Source organism: Aedes albopictus, chromosome 2, assembly GCF_035046485.1.
Source record: "Aedes albopictus strain Foshan chromosome 2, AalbF5, whole genome shotgun sequence".
NCBI lineage: Eukaryota > Metazoa > Arthropoda > Insecta > Diptera > Culicidae > Aedes > Aedes albopictus.
This window is the reverse complement of record NC_085137.1, coordinates 87342505-87369926: the sequence shown is the minus strand read 5'-3', so window position 1 is coordinate 87369926 and position 27422 is coordinate 87342505. Positions and strand designations below refer to the sequence as shown.

The 27422-nt window shown below is 44.4% G+C and overlaps 3 protein-coding genes across 3 annotated transcripts; 2 read left to right on the top strand and 1 right to left on the bottom strand.

Moving 5' to 3' along the window:
- Window positions 1-5388: 5388 nt before the first annotated feature.
- Window positions 5389-25905, bottom strand: LOC115268763 (zinc finger protein 665). The gene is made up of 9 exons (XM_029876924.2): window positions 25596-25905; window positions 14806-15240; window positions 14197-14749; window positions 11176-11539; window positions 10923-11108; window positions 10765-10855; window positions 6640-6774; window positions 6466-6565; window positions 5389-6388 (listed from the first exon to the last, which is right to left on the bottom strand). Exons 2-9 carry the CDS (start codon window positions 15163-15165, stop codon window positions 6291-6293), a joined length of 1887 nt encoding a protein of 628 aa, XP_029732784.2. The 5' UTR covers window positions 15166-15240; window positions 25596-25905; the 3' UTR covers window positions 5389-6290.
- Window positions 18216-20849, top strand: LOC134286114 (uncharacterized). The gene has a single exon (XM_062847688.1). It carries the CDS (start codon window positions 18216-18218, stop codon window positions 20847-20849), a length of 2634 nt encoding a protein of 877 aa, XP_062703672.1.
- LOC134286113 (uncharacterized) lies at window positions 20860-23709 on the top strand. The gene has a single exon (XM_062847687.1). The coding sequence runs from the start codon at window positions 20860-20862 to the stop codon at window positions 23707-23709; it is 2850 nt and encodes a 949-aa protein (XP_062703671.1).
- Window positions 25906-27422: the final 1517 nt, after the last annotated feature.

Sequence of the window (27422 nt, the reverse complement as noted above, 5' to 3'; positions counted from 1 at the left end):
CCCCGCGATCTCATTCTTCCTGCTGCCACTTCTTCCTCCGGAAGACTATGAGCTCTGCCTGTTCCACGCCTGTCTATAACGTACCTCATTTGCTCTCGTACGGTGTTGCCACATTCTAGCCCATGCTGCCTTCTTCTCGTTTTTCAGCTGTACATATTCGCCGTCGTACCAGTCGTTTCTGTGATTCGAAGGCGTGAAGCCTAGTTCTACAGCCGATGTGCTACCTATAGCGGATCGGATGTCCTTTCAGTCATCTTCAAGTGTAGCCGCTCTTCCGTTGCATACAGCAACTGCCATCATGTAGTTTTTGACACATTGACCTCCAGTCTGACTTTTGATGCTTCGCGTTTCAGGCGGATGTACAGCTCTGCAAGCGTTTCAAATGTCCTGGCGATAATGTCCACGTCATACGCAAAGCACACAAATTGATCGGATTTTGTAAACATCGCATCGTACCGCTGCTGTTCAACCTTGCTCGTCGCTTTAAACCTTCCAGAGTCAAGTTAAAGAGTAGGTATGAGAGTCCGTCACCTTGTTGTAGTCCCCGATGAGATCCGAATGCACTTGACGATTTACCTGAAACCCCTACGCTGTTTTGGACATCGTCGTTGCTTTGATCAACTTACTATCCCAGTAAAGCCGATTTCGTCGATAACTTCCCACAGCTCTGCGTGGTCGATACTGTCGTATGCCACTTTACAGCCGATGAACAGGTGATACGGTGGGACCTCGTGTTCATGGCATTTTTGGAGGATTTGCCGTGCGGTAAAAATCTGGTTCGTTGTCGACCGGCCGTCAATGAAGCCGGCTTGGTAGTTCCCTACGAACTCTTCGTTTTAAGTGAAAAACGAAGGGAGATGATCTGGGATAGCACTTTGTAGGCGGCATTTAAAATGGTGATTTCTTAGAAGTTCTCACATTCCAAATGATCGCTTTTCTGGTGGAAGTTCTTCGATCACCTCCCCTCTATCTGTCAAGAGGCCCCTTCAATATCCCTGCATACTTTGCCTCGCGGAACGAAGCCGTTGCGAGATGTGTTAAACTTCTGGTAGAACTTCAATGTTTCTTGGAAACGGCACACCAGTGCCATTTCTCCTCAGTTCGCTTCTTCTCTCGAAAAGTGTGGAGCTACTGTTCCCGCTTCGGTTTGTAACGGTTCACGTTCTGACGGGTTTCTTGCTGCAGCATTACCGCCCGCTCTGCATTTTTCTCCTCAAAAATCGCTCTGCACTCCTCGTTGAACCATTCGTTCCGTCGACAATAAGTGGCGTAGCTAAGAATTTGGGGTCCCGGTACGGAAGTTTTTGGGCCCCCATGAAAATAACAGGTGTAATTTTGTTACGATGATAAATCTACATATTGTCCGGGCCCGTGGCGCAGTGGTCCACACGTTCGCTTTATAAGCGGATGGTCATGGGTTCGATCCCAGCCCCGGCACTTGCAATTTTTCGTCAGTTGCAAATTTTCCCCGAGAGCAACTGACATCTGACCCTCTGCGGAGCTCTACACGGAAAAAACTGACTACCTAAAAAATACGTTAAAAGAACGCAAAAATAAATAAACCGCTTGAACTTTTTACCCAGCAGTGAGTTGTTTCCTCGCTCTCCCATTCGCACTGTTGTCAAAAACAAAGCGAGAAGCAGCTACCTAGCCGATAATGTCCGTGCGAGAAGCCAAATTTGGGTTTTTTGCCGTTTACCCAAAAGTGGGTTTTTTTTTCAACCCACTAGGGTACTTTCGAAAGTCAACGATGGGTAGAAAGAACTTTGCGATGGTTTGCAATTTTCTGCCGGGATCAAAAGGAAACTACCCACTCAGAACTTTAACGCGGTTTAGCCAAATTTGGGTTCTCGCACGGAAGAGCCGATATGAGTGAAAAGAACCTATATTTGGGTTGATTTCTGGTTCCGTGTAACGGACCCGTAATTTGGATATCGGCGAACCGCAACTCATAATGGACGACCCCCAATTGCACTGGAAAAGGAACAGCAGCAGCCACACATCAGCATCATCGTGCTCATCATTCTACCGTGGACAGGGTAGAAAAGTTGAAGCAGCACAAGGCACCAGTTCGATATATTTGAACTAGAATAGAATACATGTAGGGGCTGTACAAAGTGTAAGTGCAGCGTCCAATTGGAATCGTTCACGCAGTGCCCTAGTGGACAAAAGAGCTGTAAATTAGGTTAAGTGATAAAAAAATTCTACATACATTTAAAAATGAATTTCTGACTGACCTTTATAGACTCTTAGGATGGATCTAGAAGATCATTCAAATAATTTTTAAGAAATTCCAGAAATAATTACTACCAAAAATTCTCCAATGAGTAATTCGGAACCAGATATTCTTCCAAGAAATTATATCGGAATCCCACCATAGGAAGAGTAGTCCTTCTAGATGTTCGTCAAGCAAGGTTTCTTCCAGAAGATCCTCTAAATATTACTTTAATGATTTTCTCAAGGAAGTCAAGTATTACTTCAAAGATTCTTCAAGGAATGCTCAATTTTTCCCTCACATGACTCTTTCAGATATATTTCCAAGGAACTATACTGGCATTTTCTCAAGCATTCATAATTCATACTGGCGTTCTTCGGATTTCTTTGAAAAATTTTTTCAAGGAATTTCTCTAACAAGGATTTGAAAATTCCTCTAAGGATTTCTATGGAAGTTCCTATAAGAAAATCTACAGGAATTCTTTTGATAAATCCTTCTGGAATTCGTCCAAAAAATTCTTTGAGATCCATCTACTCTAGGAGTTTCCCCAAAGATTCCTACTGGAATTTTGGCTAACATTCCACTAGAAACACTTCATAAAACATCCTATTCCTATATATTTTGAGAGGACTTTTTCCAGACTTCTTTCGTGAAACGTTTTGGAAAATTCTTCTAAATTTCCATCAAGCATCCCAGTCAAAACTATCTTCAGGATTTATCAACGATTTCTCAAAAAAATGGAAAAAAAAAATTCTCTAAAGATCCCTGTAGGCGAATTCCGGCGCACTTTTTCTTTGAAGAAAATTTCAATGGAAGCAATGGGGCAATGGAAGAAAATTTCTTCTCTTCGAAGAAACTGTGTGCCGGAATTCGGCCACAGGTAGCTTAAAAAACCTTAAATAATTTCTTCAGAAGTTTCTCTTAGGATTCCTTTAGGAATTCCTCATAAGACTGTTTTGCCTTTTTCTTGGGGCAAAACCCAAAGCACAGTCAATTTCAAAATCGCTGTCACAACGTGTTAAGTCTGAGCCCCGTCACATCGCAACTTACATACAGAACGTTTGTGCAAGGTTTTTATATATTGTAAGGTTGAGCATGACGTTTAGTTTGTGGAGAAAAACAGAAGAAGCGAAATTTCAAAGGAATTTGAGGAGGCGGGGGATTTGTTTTCAGAATTTCTCATGGTGAAAAAATAATGGCCGCTCAGCCAGTTTTGCCATTTAAGATGAATATATAATAACCTTGCGTTTGTGTACGTATGCGAGTATTTCATGACGCATTTCTCGTCAGTTGCGTGTGTCTAAAGCATTTGGATCAGTTGTCAGTTGCCCAAACGAATGAACACGATTCGCTAATCGGAGCGCAGTAGTGACCCAACCAGCGAATCCGGACTGTAAAATTTTAAGAATTCTCATAGAAATTCCTTCAAGAAATTCTACAAAATCGTTTTGGCATTCTTCCTAGGTTTCCATTCCAAGGTTCTATTGATACCTTCAAAGATTTCTTTAGCGATAACAGCAAGGATTCTTTTGGATTTCCTTCACGAAACCGGTAAGAATTTTGTCTAACGATTTCATCAATTTTTTTTTTCCAAGTGTTCTATGAGAAACTTATCCTAATACTCTTTCTTGGATAAATTTGCGTTTCAGGAGTTACTTAAAGGACTTCTTCACAAATTCCTTCAATAGTTGTTCAAAAGAAATTCCTTCAGTAATAGTCCCAAGAATTCCATAAAGAATTTCCTAAAAATTCCCAGAAACGAATCCTTTGGGACTTCCCCATATGATCCCTTCAGCGATTACCCAGAGGAATCCTTTAAGATTTTTTAACATCTTGCAATATCTCAAAAGCCAAAAGGACCTGTCCATAAACTACGTAGACTCTTAGGCGGCGGGGAGGTCTGGCCAAAGTCTACACTCCTTACAAATTTCGAAAATTTTGTATGAACAAAAGTCTACAAGAGAGGAGGGGGAGGGACTTAGGGACTGCGCCAAAGTTCTTTTTTAAAGTAATTTTTCAGGAATATCATCAAAGATAACTCCAGAATTCACCCAATGATTCTTCCCGGAATAAATCTTATTTTTTTTCTAGAAGATTCTTCAAAGATCTTTCTACAAATTCGTCCAAAAACTTCTGCAAGCATTTCTTCAGGAATTTCTCCAAGATACCCTTAAGTACATCTCCCAATGATTCGTTCATCTATGGTTCCATGCATGATCTCGGAAATCTATCAAAGATATTTTTCCATAAAGAACTCTTGCAAGATTCCTCCTTGGAGAAATCTCTAAGGGAATCCTTGGAAAAATTCAATAAGGGTCATCCTTGAAGGACTTCATGACAAAACCTTTAAAGGACTTTATGAATCCGTAGATATTCATAAAGAAATGCATGGGAAAAGATTTAAAATCATTGCTTACCTAAAACATACGAAGACGTACGATTTTCGATTCGCTGTAGAATCTTGATGATGCCCAGTATTATTATAGCAGCAGTGAGCTCAGCACATGCCTTTGGCGATCACGTACAATGTTGTATATTAGTTTATTTGTTTCCGCGAATAAGCTCTTTCTCGATCTAATCCAGAACTTCAAGGGGAGTACTGGAATTATATGCGTCGAACGTCTTCTGACTTACCATTCGAACTTTGTATGCTTCAAATCATGCTTGTTTCAGTATAATCCAGTCGTTTTCAATAAACACGTCCTAGTCAGCTCCGGTATCATCTACGAATTTAACGGTGTGACCTACTACTTGCACACTAACGAATCACTTACCAGAACCGAAATGGAATAGATCGAAGATTTCATCCGTTGGTACTTCTGCTGAGCTCTCGCCGGTACTGTCTATTTCGCGAACAAGCGGCGAAATTCGCAATGACGATGAAAACTCGTAGAGCTTCTTCCGTGTTGTTAGACAGCAACGACCGAAGTGTCGAACTTAAACGCACATTTTGCATTTCTGTGATCTTGTCAAAGAAGCAGGATCGTTGAAACTGTGTCTTTCTTCACACCGAGCTCACCGTGGCCGTTTTTGTACGTAGATCTTAGAACTGACCTTCAGTTCGGTTCTGTCTGACTTGAAGCTGTTCATCAAATTTAGAGTAGAGCAATAGAGCACATAACAGTCCTCTTATCTTAGGTGATATTATCAGCTGCAAGGGCATTGTTCAACAATTTCAACACAACACAACAAGATTTTCATCTTTGCAATACATTTTGAACTTTATTACGGAAACTTATTGCCATTTATACACTTCTTAAACAACAGAACAAACGAACGTATCTTCTTCGTTTACATCACGTATTTACACTTGAACAACTCTAGTTGAAATTAAATTAACTTTTCCATGCCTAATTTGTACGGTTGAAGATAACCTTTCTACTGAGACGTAAATGAAAACACAAAGTAGTAGTAATTCTAATTAAATTCAAAAAATAGGCTAGTTAAAAATTGCATGACACAAGAAAAATGACGGTATACAGGGATGTGTTCAAACGCACCATCGTGATCATTTTTCCGGATTCTCGGACACCTAATAAGGACATCTATTTACAAAATTTGCTTACTTCAGTAAAAGATCTATACGTATTTTTCCATTTACAAATCTAAAGATTACTTCGATTTTATTCTGCTTTTCATTTTTACACAATTTTATAGCGTCTTGAAACGCCGTTAAAATTAATAAATACTACGACATTCTAGCTTTTGTTTTTACCGTTAAAATTACATTGATATATTTTTCGAACTTCATTCTTCTTGAAATTACATCTTTCGCTAAAAATGAAACACTAACTCTATGGCATTATAAAAATAATAATTAGGTATTCGTTTTCGAAAAACAGGATTCACTATGGCTTTTCGAAATTATTTTCAATTCATACACCGATGTCGCCAAAAAGCGATCGGAACCTAACATATTCCTCGTGGATTCTAGCAAAAACTAGGGAAAAAGCAAATCAAACCGGTACCAAATACCGTCTCCTTGCCTCTTGATAACTGCCTCCGAATTTCGATCACAATCATTGCCATGTAAGGGAGGGGGCGGGGCGCTGTAGGATCATCCGAATGCCTGCATTTACATCGATCCGATGATTACTTCTCGCGATTGTTCATCCATTTCGATGATTTCCTCTTTCTGTACTACCTGGGTTTGATGGAGGGGAGCGGTTTGACCTGCGAGAAACGAAAATTTACACGCGAATGTTATACTAATCAAAAATGACATGTTGGTGACTCAAGTTAAAAATTACCATATTTTTCGTGAATTCCTCGATGTCGCTTCAGGGCAAACCGATCGGCGAACGCTGCCGAACAGATGTCGCACTTGAAGGGTTTCAAACCAGAGTGCACCTGGAAATGATACGAAACAGGAGTTCAAGGATAATTGACTAATTGATTCGAGAGGTATTTCGTGAAGCAATTACCTTTTCGTGATTTTTCAAATGGGCAGCCTGGCTGAACGCGGATTGACATCGGTTGCACTTGTAGGGTTTTTCGCCAGTGTGGATACGCCGGTGGTTCCAGAGGGTAGCGTGGCGAGCAAATCCTTTATCACAGACCTGCGACGAAGAAATTGAAGCGTATAGGATTGCTTTCATATCTTCCAGTATTACTTTTTGTTATTGATGTTTTTTTTGTAATAACAGCGGAGCTAAACCAATAAAGTCCAACACAAAAGTATTTCTTCCAGGACTGACTCACAACAATTAGCTGTGACTTTATTCGTATTTGCACAGCCAGTAAAAATCGAAACAAAAAAACTCCAGCCAAATCATTACGTTATTGGAAAACTTCACATCATTTTACTGATTTATTGACCGTATTTAAATTCAAGTTAATCATTTGTATGGCTTTATCGATCATTTTTCACTCAGAGTGTAAGGGAGTAGAGTTTGAAGTGGATAATGAAATGATAGATACCCAAGTAACAATTTCAATTTTATCAAATTTTTTTAGCGATTCATAAATCCTAAACATAAAACCATTGATGCCGACTTGAAAATGCTCTCGAGTTCTTGTATGCCTCAATAAGCCCACGTTCTGGCTAGTTGGCCCAGTCTTATTAGGGTCTACAGGACTTCGTATGCAAACCGGCTTAGAATTTCGGGTTGTATCATAGTTTTATCAATCTTCTAAATAAAACCATCTTCTGACTTGTCAAATGATTGTTTTGATTATTTTTCACTCTCAATGTTCGATCGTCAGAATAAATTATGCTTGGTTGTTTGTCCAGCCATCAATTGGAAAGATGCAGATATGGAATTCACATTTGTTTTCCTATTTAATACGTGTCAGGAGACATGCCACGGAAAATTTGTGATGAATGTGACTGTGATAATGACAAAAACTAACTGCGCCACACAAACTATGCATAATTTGGAAGTTAAATGCACTTAATTTACTCGGTGGAATTGGGTGCAAAAAAGGTTTTTTCAACACAGCGGAGTTTAATAGTTATTTATGTGACGAGTTGCAAAAAGTTGATTTTTTCAGCACGAGTCGTACATTTATCCAACGAGGCTTGCCGAGTTGGATAAATACGAAGAGTGCTGAAAATATCGAGTTTTGCAACGAGTTACATACAAAATTTTATGCAATGATTTTTTCATAATGCAACTCATTTGAGTTGCATAATGTTCATAATGCAACTCAAATGAGTTGCATTATGAACATTATACAATTATTTTTCATTTTGCAACTCATTTCAGTTGCATAATGAACCAGTTCGGAAAAATTGACCATTATGATACCGAAACGAGTTTTATAAAATAGAAATTATGATACTGAATTGCATAAAAGACATTATGTAATTTTTCTGACAAAATAAAATGATGGAAACGTGTTGTATGGTTTAATTTGATCTTAACCTGTACGTGAAATCATAAAATTGAGTAATAATTTTTCTGTATTTACATGGATTATCCCGGCTAGCCGACATATTTTTCTGATAAAACTCTGTGTTCCTGATGATTCCTCCAATAGGACTAACCCTCCTGAGGTAGTCATAACTGAGCTCATGATAGAACTAGCGATTTTATCACAGCATTTTTTTGGTTTATGTTACGGCCACGAAATCTTTTGTAGGTTTTATGCATTGCCTCACAGTTTTGTGTATTTGTTTACAAAAAAAATCTCTCTGACAACAACCGCAAATGCAAGTTTTATTGAAATGGTATATAATAAGTGATAAAACCAATTCATGTCTACTTGCAAGTCTTTAATTGAAGATGTTTATAGCAGAAGTTATATGATAGTTTTATGGAACGCCAAAGGTTCAAAGTAAAAAACTACCACATAAAACTAATTTAGAACAACTAGCTTTTTGACATGCTCGTATAAAACCAGGATAAAACGTGAATAAACCTTCAAGGCATTCTGATTGTTACTTGGGTATGATAGTATTCGCTAGGTTGCCGTGAGCATTTGGCTGCTGGTTCTTGGCGAGAATCGCCCAGCGCAGCGAACCAACACACTGCAGTATTGCAAGAAGCTTATTCCTGAAAAACCAAAAATGCTTTCAGCTTGACCACTCGGTCTTGTAAATTGAGCACGGACATCCTTGATATGGGCTAAATTTTAAGGAATGTCTAGCAATTGATCAGATTTTTCCTGATTTAACGGTCATCCTTCCAAATGAATTCAGATCAAAACAGCGGGGCCTTCGAGGCACGATACAAACACATGTGATTATAACGATCTTCGAGGCGTGACTTCCGGTTCATTAAAATACGACGTTCTTCGAGACGCGTCCTTAGTTTCTACGCTAATATTCTTATCGAAAGGCTCGCCTTTCGCAATTCGATTGAACCCGGGAAACGTTGATTTTTCACGCATTTGGAAAAATCATACCACCCGGCCGATCCTCGGGATGAGTGCTTTTTTTTCGATGCCGAAGAATAAATCAATTCAACGGTCTTCAAGACACGTCTTTTCTCAATTCCTCAATTCCTCAAAAATCCACACATTGAAATGCGATGGCCTCAAGGCGCATCTTTTAGCTCCGCAAATTAAACAGACATCAATACGATGGTCTTCGAAACATATCTCTCCTTTCCATCCCCAACGGCCCTCAAGGCGCGCAACTCTTTTCGATTTCTCGACGGCCTTCCAGGTGCGTCCCTTTCTTCGATTTTTCGATGGCCTTCAAGGCACGCCCCTCTTTCGATTTCTCGACGACCTTCGAGGCGCGTCCCTTTTTTCGATTTCTCGATGGTCTTTGAGGCGCGCCCTTCTTTTCCATTCTTGACGGCCTTCAAGGCGCGCCCCTTTTTTCGATTTCTCGACGGCCTTCGAGGCGCATTCTTCTTTTCTATTTTTGACGGTCTTCGATGCACGTCCCTCTTTTCCATTCTTGAGGGCCTTCAAGGCGCGCCCCACTCTTCGATTTCTCGACGGCCTTTGAGGCGCGTCCCTGTTCTCCTTTTTGACGGCCCTTGCAGCGCGTCTCTCTATTTCATTTTTAACGGCCTTTCCATTCTTGACGGCCTTCAAGGCGCGCCCCTTTTTACGATTTCTCGACGGCATTCGAGGTGCGTCCCTTTTTTCGATTTCTCGACGGCCTTCGAGGCGCGTCCCTGTTTTCCTTCTTGACGGCCTTCGAGGCGCGTTCCGCTTTTCCATTCTTTACGGGCTTCAAGGCGCGCCCCTCTTTTCGACTTTTGACGACCTTCAAGGCGCGCCCCTTTTTTCGATTTCTCGACGGCTTCCGAGGAGCGTCCATGTTTTCCTTCTCGACGGCCTTCGAGGCGCGTTTCTCTTTTCCACTCTTGACGGGCTTCAAGGCGCGCCCCTCTTTTCGACTTTGGACGACCTTCAAGGCGCGCCCCTTTTTTCGATTTCTCGACGGCTTCCGAGGAGCGTCCATGTTTTCCTTCTCGACGGCCTTCGAGGCGCGTTTCTCTTTTCCACTCTTGACGGCCTTCGAGGAGCGGCCCTCTTTTCCATTCTTGACGGCCGGCAAAGCACGCCTTTTTTTCGATTTTTCGACGGTCTTCGAGGCGCGCCCTTCTTTTCGATTTCTCAACAGCCATCGAGGCGCGTCCCCGTTTTCCTTCTCGACGGCCTTCGAGGCGCGTCTTCTATTCCAGTTTTGACGGCCTTCAAGACGCGCCCCTCTTTTCAATTCTCGGCGCGTCCCTATTTTTCATTCCTTGACGGCCTTCAAGGCGCATCTTTCGATTCTAAGAATCGAACATTACCAATACGACAGTCTTCGAGACACGTCTCCTGTTTTGCATTTAGGAAGGCCATCCAGACGGTCCTCGGGACGCGTATTTTACATATTCTTACCAAAACGTCTGTTCGGTGAATCACGCGGCAGTCCTCTGCGCTTGATTGAGCGAGAAAAAAAACTCTTAATCATACATCGAATTCGTGAACTTTTTGCCGTACGGCCTGAAACAGATCGGCTTGGTTGATAGTTCGGCAAAAGTTTCAGGCACCCGACTGACTATGTATTGTTCTGTTTTCAATCCTGGTTCTATCGATCAGTGGCTTTTGTGGGATTTACACGGTGCAAACAGACAGAACTCCCACGAATAAAAACTTACCTCACAAACGTAGGGTTTTTCACCGCTGTGGGTCCTTTCGTGATTTTTCAAATGCGGAGATTGCGAGAACTGCATGCCACATGTCCCGCACCTATTAGAAAGTTATTCGAAGTTATTAGATTTGACTACATGTGCAACCTTGTCAACAACCAACTTACTTGTACGGCTTTTCTCCGGTGTGGATTCGAGTGTGGTTCTTCAAGTAGACTGCCTTGGCGAACGCTATCCCGCATACGTTACACTTGTAGTTCTTTTCGCCGGAGTGGAGCTTCTTGTGCGACCATAAACTGGAATATCGCGAAAACCGTCCTCCGCAGGTGTTGCACGTGAATGGTTTCTCTTGCCTGTAGTTATAGAATTTATAAGAATTTCAAGAAAGTTTTTTGAAAAGTTTTGAAAACCAACACTCACGTCTGCGGTTGCTGCACCGTTATATTGGTGGTTGTAGCGGCGGTGGTGGTGCTGACACTACCCTGGTGCAGATGCTTTTGCTTCGGGTTGCCCCCGACTATGATCACACCGGACCCGTTGCACTTGGTGCACTTGGTCACCGTGGCGAGGTTGCGCTTCTTGACCGGATGGACCGCCGGTGCCGGAGCCGGGGCTGCCACCGTCGTCGTCATTTGTCCCACCGGAGAAATCTGGTGCTCGGTTTTGATGGTGGTAATCTGCGTCGGCATCAGGGTTTCGATCGGCGAATTGCTGTTACTGCTGACCGGGATTTCTCCTATTTCGAACTTGATGTCACCGTCCGGTGCCACGAAGATTTGCGTAGCTGTTGTGAAAAGAAAATTTAATGTTACATAATAGAACGGGGTTCACAATATGATACAGGATATCATAATCATATGGTTCTGTAAATTTCTAAAATGTCAACGACATACTGAATAATTGTTTGGTGTCCTGATCAAAATTCCTATTTGGTGAGTGTTGAGAACCACTGGACATCTCTTAACTCTCGCCGCTCTGCTTGCTCGCCGATAGCATTTCAATATGCGATCGGTTGATGCACAAAGGCAGACATTAGATTTAGAAGTTTTGTAACCGTCATTGTGTTAACGTGTCGCGTCTATATAATGTAGCTTTTACGTTTAATAAAGTACATTTTAATATGTTTTCCGTTTACACCTGGAGTTTCATTCCACTACCATGTGTCTCGGCCACCCCGAACTCCAGGATGTAACAGTGGCGACGAGAAACCCGTGCGTGCAGTGAGGAATTGCGACGCGTTTGTTTTACCGCGGAGGAGAAGATGGACGGCACAATGAACTTCGTGTGGAGCGATCAAGTTCAGCTCCAGCATCCAGCGTCATTGGCTGGTCACGATCCGCATCAGCATCAAGCGGATCAGCGACTACATCCGCCGGTTCTTGAATCAGCACACAAGAACCAACACGCATCATCATCAATCCCGTCTTCTTCGTCATGTCAACCCGCGAACATTCAACCTCATCAGCACCACCATCACTATCAACTGGCGGCTGGATTCAATGGGCCATTCAGCAGTCCGCCATTGTGTCATGTGCAGCCAGCAGTGGTACAACAAACACCACTGCCACTTTCGATTGTCCAGTTTCTACCCGGTCAGAAACAGTCGGAGCAGTCCCTCCAGCAGATACGAGAAGCCAGTGAAAGGTACTTTGAAAGTATGCAACAACTGCTGCAGCTTCAGTATCAACATACCATGGAATCAATAAATCAGCAATTCCATTTGTTTTCGCTGTATTGGAGTACCCGGCAACAACCACACAATTCCCAACCGTCCATCTCGACCGTCGAATTAGTGCAAGATTCATCACCACATCAAGAATCAGTCCAACACACTATCGGCGCAACGGTTGTATGTGAACAACAGCCTTCAATGGACCAGCTGATTGTTTCCGCGCCGACGACGGCGACGACGGTTTATTGTGCTCAACAGCATCAGCAGCAGCAAAAAGAAGGATCGAAAATTTCTAATGCCGTAGGGAATCGCGCCACTTGGGCGGTGGCTTCTATATTCGTCTGTTTTCCACTATAACACAGTCAAATTTAAACCAATTGACACAACTTTTGGAATGTGGTGAAATAGGTATAGTATCTACATGTGTACAACATTTCAAGTCAATTGGTTCAAGATTGACTGAGTTATAGTGGAAAACAGACGAATATAGAAGCCACCGCCCAAGTGGCACGATACCCTACCTACACCCGGCGGCAGCAGTGAAAACGAATTTGAATGCGTTTTGCAGAGCCCATCAGCAGCAGAGGTGTTCAATTCATTCAACGTCGGATCACGTCAGGAAGCAGATATTATTTTCGATCAGCGTCAACCGATCAACACCAAATGCATCGTCCTCGAGTTTGATGCCTCTACAGTTGAATCTACCATTAGCTTTCACCAAATTAATCCAAAATTCATTCAACACCTTTTGGATCGGAATGGGCATCGCATGGACTCAACGAATGAAGGTGCATCGGTTTCCAGTGATGTCTTCGTGTGGTTGATTAACCATGGTGGATTCAAAGTCAAATTGCGTGTGTGCACCACAACCCTCGATAACACGATCACCGGCCACAGCATCAACACTGTCCACCATCATCGCTCTTCCAACGTCCGAAGACCGCTGCAATGGAAACACCGTCAACGATTCAGCGGGGGAGATGTTGAGAACCACTGGACATCTCTTAACTCTCGCCGTTCTGCTTGCTCGCCGATAGCATTTCAATATGCGATCGGTTGATGCACAAAGGCAGACATTAGATTTAGAAGTTTTGTAACCGTCATTGTGTTAACGTGTCGCGTCTATATAATGTAGCTTTTACGTTTAATAAAGTACATTTTAATATGTTTTCCGTTTACACCTGGAGTTTCATTATACTGCAATGTGTCTCGGCCACCCAAAACTCCAGGATGTAACAGTGAGCAAAAGTAGTATAAACTATTCATGATACAGTTAGTTTAATGATAATGATTCAACGAATAATAATGATAACGAATTCTTAATTCCTTACTAAAAGTTATCATTCAATGAATGGTTAAAATTTAAACTGGAGATTCCACAATATGAATACCATTCCGGTACATTTCGACCATTTCCTGAATAATGTTACTATATAATATGAATAATATGAACCATACCACAAATGGTTGACGTATTGCATTAGACTACGTAATTCGACACTGATTTTTCATGGCCTAACTGACATTTTCGAGTTCTCTTCATCGATCCTCTCTTTGTGTTATCACAGAATGTGTATTGAGTTTTCCAAAGATTTTTTGGTTGATATGCGAAGAAGACGACTACATGCTGCTATAGAAACAAAAAAGAATAATGATTTTGTTTGTTTTGATCAAGTTATTAGCGAAAGAGAGAGTCGATGAAGAGAAATCGATCAAGTCAGTTAGGCCCTTATGAAAATCCATTGTTGAATTCAGAAATTTTAACTTACGCCTTCCCACATTGTGGGCATTGTCGTTGCTGATGCAGGTCTCACACCGTATCAATTTGGGTCCCTTGCGCTTCGGATTGTTCTGGATGGGTCCTCCGCAGGTGATGCATTTCTGTATCTTCTCCGTTTTCACATGGGTGACGTGAACTATTTGCTGATGTTGCTGCTGCTGTTGTTGTTGTTGCTGCTGTTGTTGTTGCTGCTGCTGTTGTTGTTGTTGCTGCTGCTGCTGTTGATGTTGTTGTTGAGCTTGCTGTTGGGCAACTTGCTGTTCCAGCTGCTGTTGGGTCACCTGGGTGACTTGATGCGTCGCTGGTTCTAGCGCTTCCGTTGCCACAATCTGTATTTGGCCCAGGTTTTGACCGGTTTCCGAGATGATGTTCTGCGCTTGTACGAGACTCTGCGGTTGCGTTACTACGGTGATGGCATCCGACGTGGGTTCCCCATCTTGGTTGTGGGTTCGCTTGTGATGGTTCAGTAGAGTCAGATGGTTGAACATCAAACCACAGACGTCGCATTTGAAGCTGATGTTGGAGATGGTGTTCTGAAAGGACTACAATCGAAGGGTAAATAACATGTCTGGTATTAATCAGCAATTCTACAACTTACCGTAATCGGTTTGTTGACAACCAGCTGTCGTCCGTCGACCGTTATGCCAGTGACCCCGTTGGGAATCTGCATCTGGTTGCCGATGGCACAGTTCACGTAGCTGAACGGCTGCAGATACTGCACCGTTTTGGTTTCGTCCGCCAACTGGGCCAAATTCACAGTGCTGAGAGCCTGCGAGGTGGGCGTCAGCTTCTGGATCATATTGACGTTGGCATAGAAGGTGCTAAACTCCGGTGTTTGCTGGGTCGCTTTCTGGGCATCGATCTTGATCTGTTTGTTCACATCGGCCGCCGACGCCGTCGTCGTTTGGTACTGTATACCGACGGGCGTGGCGGCCTGGATGTTGTTGGTGGTGAACATGATCGGCCCGGTGAAGGCCCCCGTCGCCTCAATTTTGATAGCTTTTTTGGTACCTGGTCAGCCGAAGAAATAACGCTGCGAAGAGATAACAAATTAATAAAAACTTACTGATTCTTTTGTAATTAGTAGATCTGACAAGTTGGAGTGCGGGAACTATCGCGCGATCACACTACTAAGCGCTGCCTACAAAATACTCTCTTAAATTGTATGCCGCCGTCTATCACCGATTGCAAGAGAGTTCGTAGGGCAATATCAGGCTGGATGCACGGGTGAACGCGCTACAACGGACCAGATGTTCGTCATCCGCCAGGTGTTGCAAAAATGCAGCGAATACAACGTGCCCACACATCACTTGTTCATCGTTTTCAAATCGGCGTATGATACAATCGATCGAGAACAGCTATGGCATGGCAGATTATGCACGAATACGGATTCCCGTATAAAATGATACGATTAATCAAGGCGACGATGGATCGAGTGAAATGCGTAGTTCGAGAATCAGGAACACTCTCGAGTCCCTTCGAATCTCGCAGAGGGTTACGGCAAGGTGATGGTCTTTCGTGCTTGCTGTTCAACATTGCTTTAGAGGATGTAATAAGGAAAGCGGGGATAAACACGAGTGGAACGATTTTCATGAAGTCTATTCAGCTGCTTGGTTTCACTGATGATATTGATATTATAGCTCGTAAATTTGAGACGATGGCGGAAACGTACATCCGACTAAAGAGTGAGGCCAAGCGAATCGGACTAGTCATAAATGCGCCGAAGACAAAGTACATGAGGGTTTCTATCGACGGTGATGCAATCGAAGCGGTTGAAGAATTCATTGTACTTGGGCTCGCTGGTGACCGCCGACGACACCAGCAGAGAAATTCAGAGACACATTGTGGCAGGAAATCGAGCTTACTTTGGACTCCACAGAACTCTACGATCGAACAAAGTTCGTTATCACACGAAGTTAATTATCTACAAAACGCTGATTAGACCGGTAGTCCTCTAGTGGCACGAAGCATTGACCCTACGTGCAGAGGACCAACGCGCCCTTGGAGTTTTCGAACGGAAGGTGCCGCGTACCACCTACGACGGAGTCCAGATGGAAGACGGGACTTGGAGAAGGCGAATGAACCACGAACTGCATCAGCTGCCGAGAGAACCAACCATCTTTCACACCGCGAGCGGTGGACGGGTCACGTAATCAGGATGTTGGATAGCAACCCGACATTTTAGGTTCTCGAGAGTCATCCGACCGGTACAAGAAGACGTGATGCGCAGCGAGCTAGGTGGGCCGATCAAGTCGAGGACGATTTGCGGACCCTTCACAGAGTACGGAACAGGAGACACACAGCCATGGACCGAGTAAAATGGAGACATTTCTCGGATACTTATTCAAAACGACGTATCAACATAGGATTTGCGTGTATTATACGTCGTTTTGAAAAAGTATCCGAGATTTCTTGAATGTCTTGATTCAAGAAATTTTGGCTGTTTTTCAGTGCTTCAAGGGTTTGGGTGTCTTCTACGTTATCTCTCTCTTTTCTTCTTTCATATCGCCAAACAGGAGCGTCCATCAACTATGTCTTACAACGCAGCCAGGTAAACTCATCATCCCCAAGTTATGGGACGGTTTGCATGGCTTGTAGTTAATCGTTACCCAAAATGGCTTGAGCATTAGAATTGGTCATATACAATCAGGGTCATATTTACAAGCTAAAATATAACATAAAATGCACCATTCGAACTACTCAAGTGATTTCCAGCATTATATACTTGAGCATTTAATACTTGTCCTATCCTTTTGTATAGACCTTGGAAACTAACCATAGCGCCATAACGAAACAAGAAATACATGAATATGCTGTTGCTGGGTTCAGATGTAAGAAATGTATAAAAATGATGAACAATTATAATATCCATCAAAACCATGCTGAGGGTTGCGGGTTCGATTCCTGGTCAATCCAGGATCTTTGCGTAAAGAAAATATCCTGGACTTCTTTTGGCACACAATAGTATTAAGTCTATGATATAATCGTTGACTAGACCATCACGACATTGAAAACCTGTCACCCAGATAATCTCTATCAAACAAGAAATAACTCGTAATTCAGAAACCAATGCTCATCAGCATCATTTGGATGAAATTACGGCGTGAGGCTTTTGAAACTGTGTCAGAATCTAGATTTGAAGTCAAGTGCTCAATCTAGGTTTGAGTTTAAATTCTGGATGCGTCACACATCATTTTAAAAATTCCCGATCATAAACAAAATTCCCGACTTATTCCCGCATATTTCCCGATCAATTTCAATTCCCGACTTTTTCCCGCATTTCCCGAATTTCCCGAGTCTGTGGCCACCCTGTCTGTATCCATCAGCTAGGATTTGAACCGAGTCTGGTTTTGGGATTGGTATAACGGTGCTGTTACACTAAAATAGAAACAAATGTTTGATTATTTGAATTTGGAATGAGTATATTTCAGTGTAAAAGAAAAATGTAAATCATTGATTTTTACGGTGTATGCGTTATGAGTTGGTTGTGTAGAGTTTGAGGAGATTTGGCTCAGCGCGAGCGGAAACAGATAGGAAAGAGATAGAAGAGTAGGAAGAAGGAAAATTAAAAAAGGTAATTCAAACGCGCCGTGTTAAGACGTGTTTCGTTTTCTAGCAAATAAATTTCGTTTTAATTAATACAGTCCACTTGCTTTCCCATCTTGAGTATCCGAAGAACATTTTGGTCCGATCGTGCCGGATGTCGGATTAGTGGATGGAAGCATTTTAGATTCTCGGTTCGTGCGCGGAACGAGAAAGAATCGACGCGAGTTTCGGTTGTTGCGACGGTCGGAAATCGCGAAGTGAATCCGGTTGCACGCGTTGCATCGGATAGTTCCGGACACTGCGGTTTACGGAAAGTGAAAGTGATCGGTTGAGCGGCAGATGGAAGAATCCGGGAACTTGCGAGTTCCGGACAACTGCTGTTGCTAGCCGGAAATCAGAACCGAAAAACAGTGGAGGTCAAACCTCAAAGAAGAAAAAGAACAAGAAGAACCATTTTGGGTGATGTATTTGCGGTCTGGTAAACTGAAGAAAGTGTTGTTTCCGTCGTCGCCATTTTTAACTCCGACCGGCGATTTGAGTGTGATTCGTAGTGTGCGTGAGCAAAAGGACGAAGCTGAAAATCGCCTGAAAGAAAAGAAGATGGCGGAAAGTGTGCAAGCATTGGAGCAGTGTTGCAGTGCGGCTCGGTCGAAAGTGGAGCGGATCAGGTCGGCCATTTTGAATGCTGATCAGGATCCCGAAAAGTTCACCCACCACGGCTTGAAGCTCTACATGAAGACTGTCGATGCTGCCTATGAGGAGTACAACAATTTCCAGAACCGTATCTACCTTGCCGACCCTCTAAGGAGAGAAGAATTCGAACCGAAGTTTATTGAGTTCGAAGAGCTTTACGAGTTCGTTCGGATCGCGTTGAGCGAAATGATCCAGCACTACGTGGACATCGAAAAGGCGATAGCGGAGGAAGCAGCTCTGGATCGTGAGAAGCAGCTTCTCGCTATGAAGTTTTCTGCTGTAGCAGTGGGTGAGCGTGGCGGGAATAGTGGCGTGCAGGAAAGCATTGTGCCGTACCGCATGCCGCCGTCCCTGCTGTTGCAGCAAACACCGTTACCGACGTTTGACGGCCGGTATGAGCACTGGCACAAATTCAAGGCTCGATTCTGTGATATTGTGGACCGGTGCACACAGGATTCTCCAGCAACGAAGCTCCATTATTTGGATAAGGCGTTAGTCGGAGAGGCGAAAGGAGCAATTGATGAACAGACACTCAACGACAACAACTACGATGGCGCCTGGAGGATTCTGGTAGAACGCTATGAGAACCTCCCGATGGTGATTCACGGCCACGTCACGAGGTTGCTGAACATGAAACCGATGGCCAAGGAGTCGTCAGCAGAACTGCGAACGTTGATTGACGACTGCACGAAACGCGTGGAATCCTTGGAGTTTCACAAACTGAAGATGGATAAGATGTCCGAAGCTATTGTGATCACGTTGCTGGCGTCGAAGCTTGATCCGAGTACCCGCCGAAGCTGGGAGGCATCTGTTGAGCATGGTAAGTTACCAGTGTTTAAAGATACGATCGCATTCCTGCGTAAACACTCTCACGTCTTGGAGAGGTGTGAGCAGAACGTCACGACAGTCAAGAACAAGGTCGTGTCGATAAGAAGTCAGCCGTCTACAGTCACTAGTAAGACGCACACTGTGACGGTTTCGAAGGCGAATGATGGATGCCCCCTGTGCGGATCTGCCCATCCGGTGGATACATGTGGAGCGTTCAAAAGGATGAATGTTGAAGAGCGGTACACGAAGGCGAAGCAGCTGGGATTATGCTTCAGCTGTCTGCAGCGAGGGCATCGAACCGCTGCGTGCAAGCACAGCAAAACGTGCCCATCATGTACGAAGAAACATCATGCGTTGATGCATCCGGAAGAGAAGAAGCCTGTAGCAGCTGAGAGCCCGCAGCCACCTGCGGCAGTGCAGGAGAACTCCAATCAGCCGATGACCGCGGCGAAGTGTACGATTCCAGTCGTGCCAATGCAGACGAAGCAAGTTCTTTTGGCGACCGCTGTGGTGATGGCGTACGATTCCAACGGTGAGGCGCACAAATGCCGTGTGCTACTTGACTCCGGAGCGATGGCGAACTTCATGTCAACCAGAATGGCAGAGTTACTGCGATTGCGGAAGGAGAGTGCCAATGTCCCGATCGACGGCGTAAACGGGATGAAGACCATCGTGAAGCATAAAGTGAGTGCTAAAATGGTATCCAGAACAACCGGTTTTGAATCATCGATGGATTATCTGGTTGTCCCCCGAGTGACCGGTGCATTGCCGGCAACGAAGATCGACCCGCAGAGCTGGCAGATTCCAGAGTCGGTACAGCTGGCCGACCCGAACTTCTACGAACCTGGTCGCATTGACATGCTTGTCGGTGCGGAATTATTTTTCGATGTGCTGCAAGAAGGTAAGATCAAATTGTCTCCTAATCTGCCATTATTGCAAGAGAGTCAACTTGGTTGGCTCGTTTCCGGACCGGTGGCCGATACTGCGCCGATCGGTACTGTAAAGGTGTGTCAAGCTGGCACATCGGAGGCAACTAATGAACAACTGAGTCAACTACTGCGGCGGTTTTGGACCATCGACGAGCTTGGAGGTGATACATCCCCTGATCCCGACGATAAGTGTGAGCTGAGCTTCCAGGAGACTCACAGCAGAAACAAGGATGGCCGGTACGTGGTGATGCTACCATTCCGTGATAACGTTGGTGAGCTCGGTGAATCCCGGAAGCAAGCGATGCGGCGATTTGTTGCACTTGAGAGCCGTCTAGAAAGGCAGCCAGAGTTGAAGCAGGCGTACGCTGAGTTCATCAACGAGTACCTAGCGTTGGGTCACTGCCGAGTGGTCACGAGCGCCGAATGTGAGAAGAACGATTTTGCTCATTATCTGCCACACCATTGCGTGATAAAGCCGAACAGTTCTACGACCAAGCTGAGAGTGGTGTTCGATGCGTCGGCGAAGAGCAGCACAGCATCACAGCACGTCGTTGAACGACGTGATGGAGATTGGTCCAACAGTACAGGACTCACTCTTCAACGTGATTTTGAGATTTCGCTTGCACAAGTACGTCTTCACCGCTGACATCCCGAAAATGTATCGGCAGGTGATGGTTCACGAGTCTCACCGGAAGTACCAACGGATTCTGTGGAGAGAGAATAAGGATCAGACAGTGAAGGAGTTGGAGCTGAATACGGTTACTTACGGTACAGCAGCCGCGCCTTTCCTGGCGACACGGTCCATCGTTCAACTGGCAAAAGATGAGCAGGAGGACTTTCCGGAGGCGAGCGAGGCTGTTGTGAAGTGCTTCTACGTTGATGACGTGATGACTGGGGCTGATACCCTGAGCGGTGCTAGGCAGCTTCAGAAAAACTTGATCACACTCCTGGCCAGGGGTGGATTCCAGCTCCATAAATGGTGCGCCAATGATGAAGCATTGCTCGAAGACATCCCTATTGACGCCAGGGAGAAGCAGCTGAACTTCGAGGACAGTGATATCAACGGAGTCATCAAAACGCTTGGTGTCCTGTGGGATCCCTCTAGTGATGATTTCCTGTTCCACGTAAAACCAATCGGTGAGGGTTCCGAAATACCCACGAAGCGAATGGTGCTGTCGGACATGTCAAAGCTGTTCGATCCTCATGGCCTACTAGCACCGATCATACTCATTGCCAAACTCGTGATGCAACAACTGTGGCAGCAGAACGTGGAATGGGATGAAGCGATTCCGAAGGAGCAACTACGAACGTGGAACCGGTTCAGGTCTGAGCTTTCGTCTTTGAATTCTCTGCGGATCAACCGGCGGATTACTGTTGATGATGCGGTTACTGTCGAACTGCATGGATTTGCTGACGCCTCCAAGGTGGCGTATGGGTGTTGCATATACCTGAGAAGTGTGAAGAGTGATGGGGTTGCCGAGATGCGATTGATTTGTGGCAAGTCACGGGTTGCCCCAATGAAGGAGATTCAACGAGACATCAAGTTGGACGCCACACCTGATGAGATGACGATCCCGCGGCTGGAGCTGTGTGCTGCATTGTTGTTAGCGGAACAAGTGGAAAAAGTGCGCGAAACCTTAGCATTAACAACCGCAAAGGTGGTGCTTTGGTCGGACTCTAAAATAGTGTTGAACTGGTTGAAACAAATGAAGACAAACACTCCAGTGTTCGTACGAAACCGCGTAGTGAAAATTAGAAAACTCTTTGCTTCCAACATGTGGCACTATATATCGACACAACATAACCCTGCAGATTTGGTGTCACGTGGGGTCTTCCCAGAAGATCTGATGCGTTGTGAAGAATGGTGGAGTGGCCCAAGTGTAATTCCTGTTGTAGCAGAGAATGAAAGCGAACCGGTGGAATCCGAAGATTACTCCCACCAAATTGTGGCGGCTGTCGTACCGGCTGCTCTGAAGAAACAACTTGACCCGTACGACGTGATCCTGAAGTACAGCAGCTATCGCAAGTTGCAGCGTATTTTCGGTTACGTGACTCGTTTCATTCACAACTGCCGATCGAAGCAAGACACGACGAAGCGTAGAACGGGTGTGCTGAACAGCGAGGACCACAACGAAGCACAGAAGGCGATGGTGACCATTGTCCAGCAGGTGGTCTACAAGGACGAAATCGGTTGCATCCAAACGAAGCAATCTGTCAAGGGAAAATTGCGCAACTTGAATCCGATCTACGACGACGATGAAAGACTGCTGCGAGTCGGCGGTCGCATAAGAAACTCGGATCTACCCAAGGACCAGAAGCACCCGATGATTTTGCCGGAGAACAATCATTTCACCGAGGTGCTAGTTGAAGCGTTACACCGAGAGCATCTTCATGTTGGCTTGAATGGACTCCTCGCAGTGGTAAGACAGAAATTCTGGCCAGTGAACGCGAAACGAACCATTCATCGGATTTTGAAAAGGTGTGTGATCTGCTTTCGAACGAACCCCAGAGATGTGCAGCAGTACATGGGTGACCTCCCGAGTTGTCGAGTCACGGCGGCTCAACCCTTTGCCAGGACCGGGATTGATTACGCTGGTCCATTCTTCATCAAGGTTGGCCGAATGAAAGCGAAGGTGAAGGTGTACGTGTCCCTGTTCGTATGTATGACGACCAAATCCATACACCTCGTACTGGTAAGTTCATTGACGACCGATGGATTTCTGGCAGCGCTTCATCGATTTGCTGGCAGACGGGGAAATCCAACCGAACTGTTCTCCGATAACGGTACGAATTTTCGTGGAGCAGACCGAGAACTTTCCGAACTCTACGATCTGCTGCAATCTCAAGTGCTCAACGACAAGGTGAACGAGTTTTGCCAGCCGAGGGGAATTAAGTGGAGCTTCAATCCGCCCAAGGCCCCGCACCAAGGTGGCATTTGGGAAGCCAATGTGAAATGCATGAAGTCTCATCTGTGCAAGACCCTGAACGAAAGCTACTTGACCTACGAGGAGTTGAACACGTTGCTGATCCAAATTGAAGGGATATTGAACTCAAGACCTCTGGTGCAGTTGACGGACGATCCTTTCGACTATGAAGCATTGAGTCCTGGACACTTTCTGGTTGGACGAGAGTTGACGGCGGTTGCAGAACCGTTGTACGGTGACTTGAAGGAGTCGAGCTTGTCACGGTACCAGCTGGTGCAAAAACGGATGCAGCATTTTTGGCAGCGGTGGTCCAACGAATACGTGACTGGACTACAGAAGCGTAGCAAATGGAACAAGGATCCCACGAAACTGCGGAACGGATTGCTTGTTATCATGAAGGAAGACAACATGCCACCTAAAACATGGAAGCTGGGTCGCATAGTTGAGACACATCCAGGTAAGGACGGGGTTGTACGTGTGGTCACAATCCGCACGAGCAACAGCATCTACAAGCGGCCAACGACCCAGATCGCTGTCCTTCCAATTGATGACTGCACGGATCAAGCGGAATCCAAGGAGTAGTGAGACCTTCGCCTCACCCGGGGGAGTATGTTACACTAAAATAGAAACCAATGTTTGATTATTTGAATTTGGAATGAGTATATTTCAGTGTAAAAGAAAAATGTAAATCATTGATTTTTACGGTGTATGCGTTATGAGTTGGTTGTGTAGAGTTTGAGGAGATTTGGCTCAGCGCGAGCGGAAACAGATAGGAAAGAGATAGAAGAGTAGGAAGAAGGAAAATTAAAAAAGGTAATTCAAACGCGCCGTGTTAAGACGTGTTTCGTTTTCTAGCAAATAAATTTCGTTTTAATTAATACAGTCCACTTGCTTTCCCATCTTGAGTATCCGAAGAACAGGTGCCAAGTTTCCACTGTTGTGAAGACCTGCTGCTATCCCAGACACGATTGGTTAACTCTACCAAGGCAATCAAGTAAGTCGTTGCAACATGTGGTAGCCTATATTGTCTGCACCAATTGAAGGGCCGCCTTTGCGATCAAGGGCCCACATCATTTCTTCTATAGTGAAGTCGAGCATGTTCAACCTACCTCGAACCTTGCCTCGAACAGGACTAATATACACATGCAAAATAGTCTTTGAAAGAAAAAGCTTTTAGTTAAATTGTGGGAATGCTGATAGAACATTTAGCTGGGAAGCGGTCTTTGTCCGTTACGCCAAGAAGATGCGAAAAATGGTTTAACAAGTAAAAACAAATGAGGCATTACGCCCAATTCTCCCGCAAAAATCATCAATGGAAGAGCGGAATGTAAATAAAGGAGCTAAAATTATCAACCACCCACAACCCCACACCAGGCGAACATCGCACGCACGCACAATGCACTTGATCGCAGCCAGCCCTTCCTTTCAAACCTCCTGGATTAAAGTGCCGTTGGGAAGAGATGAAAGACGGATACCGTTCGTTCAGGACTCGCATTCGCATCGGAGACAGCACAACTTGGGACAGCGACAGAGAAAGAGAAGGGATAACATTTTCAAAACGTGAGACGGGGGTAAACATCAAAAGCGAAATACGATTTCCTCTCCCCTTTTCTCCTACAGGGGACATCCCGCACACCATCCTGGAGAATGTCAACCCACCGTCCACCCGACGAGAAAAGTAGTTCACCCCAGTAGTTCAATGAAATCCCGCAAGCCGAGCAGCAAGCACACAGCGCCAGACGTGCTCTCTTTTTCTAAAAATATTCGTTCGCGAAACAGAGCACACGCACACCAAAGGCCGCGTGTTCGCAACGGACAGAAGAGAGCAGCGCCGCAGAAAGGGATGACACCAAACCATATGCAGTTTCCTTTCGTTCGTGTGAGCGCGATTGCTGCTGAACCGAGAGAGAATCATAACTGCTGCTCTCATTTTAAATCGAAAGAAAAAGAGGAAAGTCGATCTCGAGTGATTTTTTATTATGGCGTGTAACGCATTTTAGTGCTCAGAAAATTGGATTAAAATTAGATTTTTGGCATAATAAAGAACCTTCTATTTATATGCAGTAAATAAATTATTTCAGCTGCAATTCAGATTAAAAGTATCACTACGAAAATACATAAAATCTGCCAAAATGAATTTCAAACTGTTAGCCAGATAAGCCATTTTCAAAGTTTTGTCTAGAAAACGCACACATTCGCGCTCAATAAAATCCATTTTCGAAATCAAAAATTTTCTATGGAATTCAAGCTACCGATATCGGAAATCAGTTTTTGCAAATAAATTTGGTATCCTCGGCTCAAATTCTAGACACCACCCACCCGCCACCATTGCCAAAACTTCATCGCACAATCCACTAAAAATATCCTTCCGCAGTTCGCGAAACCCAAATGCCCAAAAATTTCTTGGAGGCAACCGAAACGCGTCAGCCAGCTCCATCGCCATCGCCCTTTCGGAAGCGCATTTTCACCTGGAAAACCAGCCGGAGGGGCAGCTATTTCTGCCGTGGAAGATTCCCGCCGCACGCCAACAACAATCGGGCCCACTTTGGTCCGACTGCAATCCCGTTATTTTCCACTTATTCGCAATTCACTTTGGGGGGCACCACGCACGAAAAACACTAGCACTTTGTCTTTTGTCTCGCTTTAATGGCGGTCACTCACAAGATGAGATGGAAGAAAAAATTTCGCGTTCGCGACGATCGTCTATCTGCCTGGACTGCTGACTGTGGCGGCGGTGCTGGCGATGAAAGCGAGCGAAGAACACCGTCGTTGAGAGAGAGAGCTTGGGAGTTTGTTGAACGAACACGGCGAATGACGACGGCGACGGGGCTTTCGTGTGCGAGAGCAGGCTGGTTAGAAAATATTGCACGCACACCAGTGCGGCACGTGACTGCATGAATGGACGGTCATTGAAGAATCAACGACAAGAGAGAGGGTACTACTTTGTTGTGTATGTATCTCACTCACTACAGTTTTGGGATGGGTGTGTGCTCTTCTCGCGATAAAGAGCACACATACATGCATAACATGTTGGTAACCGTTTTTGGAGTACCATTTTAAGTAATTTTAAAATCCAGAAATCTGGAGCAACATTTGCAAAGGGCGTATAAACATTAAAAAGGCACCTGACGTCTTGGGGCCCTTTCAAATGATGTTCTAGAATTTGAAGGGAAAGAAGGAACAACTTTAGGCTTTAACATTTTAATAGGGCACTGCATGAAATTCTCTCCTTCTCTTTCACTCTTACAGAAATTTTGTAAACAACAAGGCCACGAAACTTCAAAATCCCATACAAAATCAAAACAGTGCAGTGCCCTATGGCTTGCGGTGTTTTCGCTTGGAAGCAATCATATTGTCTATCCGGTTGGAATCAAGACCGACATTCAATCAAAAATTGCCATTTTCTTAGTCTACAAGTGTCGCAACTGTTTCGCATCTAGTGCGCTGTGTTGCTGACAACAACGGGAAGGATGCGCACTACTTTTGACATGATTAAAAAACGTCGCGAGTTGGGTCGCGTCACGACTTGATTGTGCGAAGTCCGGTTTGGTGGCGGCCCGACAATACTGTATATAGGGCTTTGCACGAAATTCCCACCCTCTCTTTCACTCTCATTGAGATTTAGTAAACAACAAGGCCAGGAAATGTCAAAATCCCATACAAAATCAAAACAGTGCAGTGCCCTATAAACTGCTCTTCAAATGCTAAGAGCAAAGAAAATGGGAGATAAGTTATGCATTTGACAGCACATGTTGTCTCTCTCTACAAGTTTCACTGCAAGTTTGCTTGCTCACCTGTTGTGCACAAACGACTAAACTTTCAGCTACGTTTGTGCAGTTAGAAACCGAATGTTTTCAAAATCGCGAGGCAAATCACGCAAAAGATACACTGAAATAAATTTTGTTGTAGAAACTACCGATTCCATAGTTAAATTAATAACCGTACCTATGATCTCAACCAATAAGGGCGAAAGTAACATGAGCGAGTTCTCTTCATCTACTCTATTCTTCAAATTAAAATGACGAAGATGCAAGCATGGTGGCACTATTTGGTCATAAGTCGCTAGTTTGCGACGCAATCTAGCGTCTAAGGGGCGATTTCTTCACCCTAGCTTAAGCGTTAAGCCAGGTTTAACTGTATGGGTAAGCCTGGCTTACCGGTTAAGCCGAGGTGAAGAAATTGGCCCTAAGTGTTAAACAGTTCGATTGAATTTATATCTTGTCACCACAGAGAAACAGACGTCACACTCTAATTGCTTCCCATCGATAACCTTTTTAACGGTTGATTCAAATATT